This window comes from Buceros rhinoceros, unplaced genomic scaffold (genome assembly GCF_000710305.1).
Source record: "Buceros rhinoceros silvestris isolate BGI_N320 unplaced genomic scaffold, ASM71030v1 scaffold8004, whole genome shotgun sequence".
In the NCBI taxonomy this organism is placed as follows: Eukaryota; Metazoa; Chordata; class Aves; order Bucerotiformes; family Bucerotidae; genus Buceros; species Buceros rhinoceros.
In genome coordinates, this window is record NW_010408746.1 from 14,911 (window position 1) to 16,730 (window position 1,820).

The 1,820-nt window shown below is 40.9% G+C and overlaps 1 protein-coding gene across 1 annotated transcript in view; it reads left to right on the plus strand.

Annotated features, from left to right (window-relative positions):
- The window catches only part of LOC104492403 (histone acetyltransferase KAT6B-like), a gene marked incomplete at its 3' end in the record, with an annotated part of 4,419 nt that extends 3,359 nt beyond the window's left edge, over window positions 1–1,060 (plus strand). Inside the window, exons 2-3 of the mRNA XM_010134960.1 lie at window positions 89–376; window positions 983–1,060. Coding sequence (XP_010133262.1) covers window positions 89–376; window positions 983–1,060 — 366 coding nt within the window. The remainder of the gene's footprint in view (window positions 1–88; window positions 377–982) is intronic.
- Window positions 1,061–1,820: the final 760 nt, after the last annotated feature.

Here is a 1,820-nt window from a genome sequence, read left to right on the forward strand (position 1 = left end):
CGCGATTAAAAGTAGAATTGGCACAATCCTACCAGTCTCTATCGTGGGTTGAGGAAAAAGCAAAAGAAAACAGCTCTCGGGCACGCAGGTAGTCCGGGCTCGGCTTGATGCTAGTGGCGCGGCTCCGAGCGGTGCGCGGCGTTGGCTGTGCTCGCAGCAGCAGCTGCTTTTGGAGCGCATCTGGCGGCTCCGGCACAGTGTGAACAGTGGTGCTTCCAGGGCGGCTGGAGCGGCAACTTCCGCGGCGCAGCTGGCGGCAGCAACTTTTCACAGCAAGAGCAGCTGTCCCCAGTGGCTTGGCAGCGGCGAGAGGGCAGTGAGAGGATTCTCTTGGCAGCTCCTGGAGTTCAGAGAGCGGTCGCTGCAAGGCTATCTGGTGTGGAAGGGGAGCGCGTTGTTCCAATGTCATCCCAGGGGTGGAAAGAGAGTGCATAAAGACCCACTCTGGCGCAGGCGCAGCACGGCTTTTTGAAGCAGAAATGGCACGAAAATCGAACAGACCCACGAAAACTTATAACCAATGAAAAAATGGAGATTCAGCTGATGTCACATGGCAGGGAATACAATTGGCTAGTTAAAGCAAATTCTCCTAAAAAGGAGATCTTATGCCAACCCACCACACAAGAGAACAAAAAAGAACAAAAGAACAAGAAGAACAGGAAGAACAACAGAACAAGGAGAACATGAGAACAGGACAACAAGAGAAAAAAAGAACTAGAGAACAAAAGAACAAAAGAAAAAGAGAGCAAGAGGACAAGAGGACAAGAGAACAAGAGAAGAAGAAGAAGAAGAAGAACAGGAAAAACAAGAAGAACAAAAGAACAGAAGAACAAAAGAACAAGAAGTACAAAAGAACAACAAGTACAAAAGAACAAGAAGAACAAGAGAACAGGAGAAAAAAAAGAACAAAAGAACAAGAGAACAAGAAGAACAAGAAGATCAAGAAGATCAAGAAGATCAAGAAGAAAGAGAAGAACAAGAAGAACAAGAAGAAAAACAAGAACAGAAAGAACAAGAACAAGAAGAACAAGAACAAGAAGAACAAGAACAAGAAGAACAAGAACAAGAAGAACAAGAACAAGAAGAAAGAAGAAGAAGATCAAGAAGATCAAGAAGATCAAGAAGAAAGAGAAGAACAAGAAGAACAAGAAGAAAAACAAGAACAGAAAGAACAAGAACAAGAAGAACAAGAACAAGAAGAACAAGAACAAGGGAACAAGAGAACAAGAGAAAAGGAAGAAATAGAAGAAGAGCAAGAAGAACAAAAGAATGAGAGAACAAGAGAAAAGGAAGAACAAGAAGAACAACAAGAAGAAGAAAAAGATGAACAAGAAGAGCAAGAAGAACAAGAAGAACAAGAAGAAGAACAAGAAGAAGAGCAAGAAAAAGAGCATGAACAAGACAAACAAGAACAAGAAGAACAAAAGAACAACAAGAAGAAAAAGAACAAGATGAACAAAACCAAGAACAAGAAGAACAAGAAGAAGAGCAAGAAGAATAACAAAAAGAACAAGAAGAATAAGAACAAGAGAAACGAAGAACACAAGAACAAGAGAACAAGAGAAAAGGAAGAAGAAGAAGAAGAGGAAGAAGAACAAGAAGAAAAAGAACAAGATGAGCAAAACCAAGAAGAAGAACAAGAAGACGACCAAGAAAAGCAAGAAGAAGAAGAACAAGAGAACAAGAAAAAGAAGAAAAGAAGAAAAGAACAAGAAGAACAAAAAACCAAGAGAACAAAAGAACAAGAAGAACAAGAGAACAAGGAGAACAGCAGAACAAGAAGAACAAGAAGAACAACAAGAAGAACAGAAAGAAAAAGA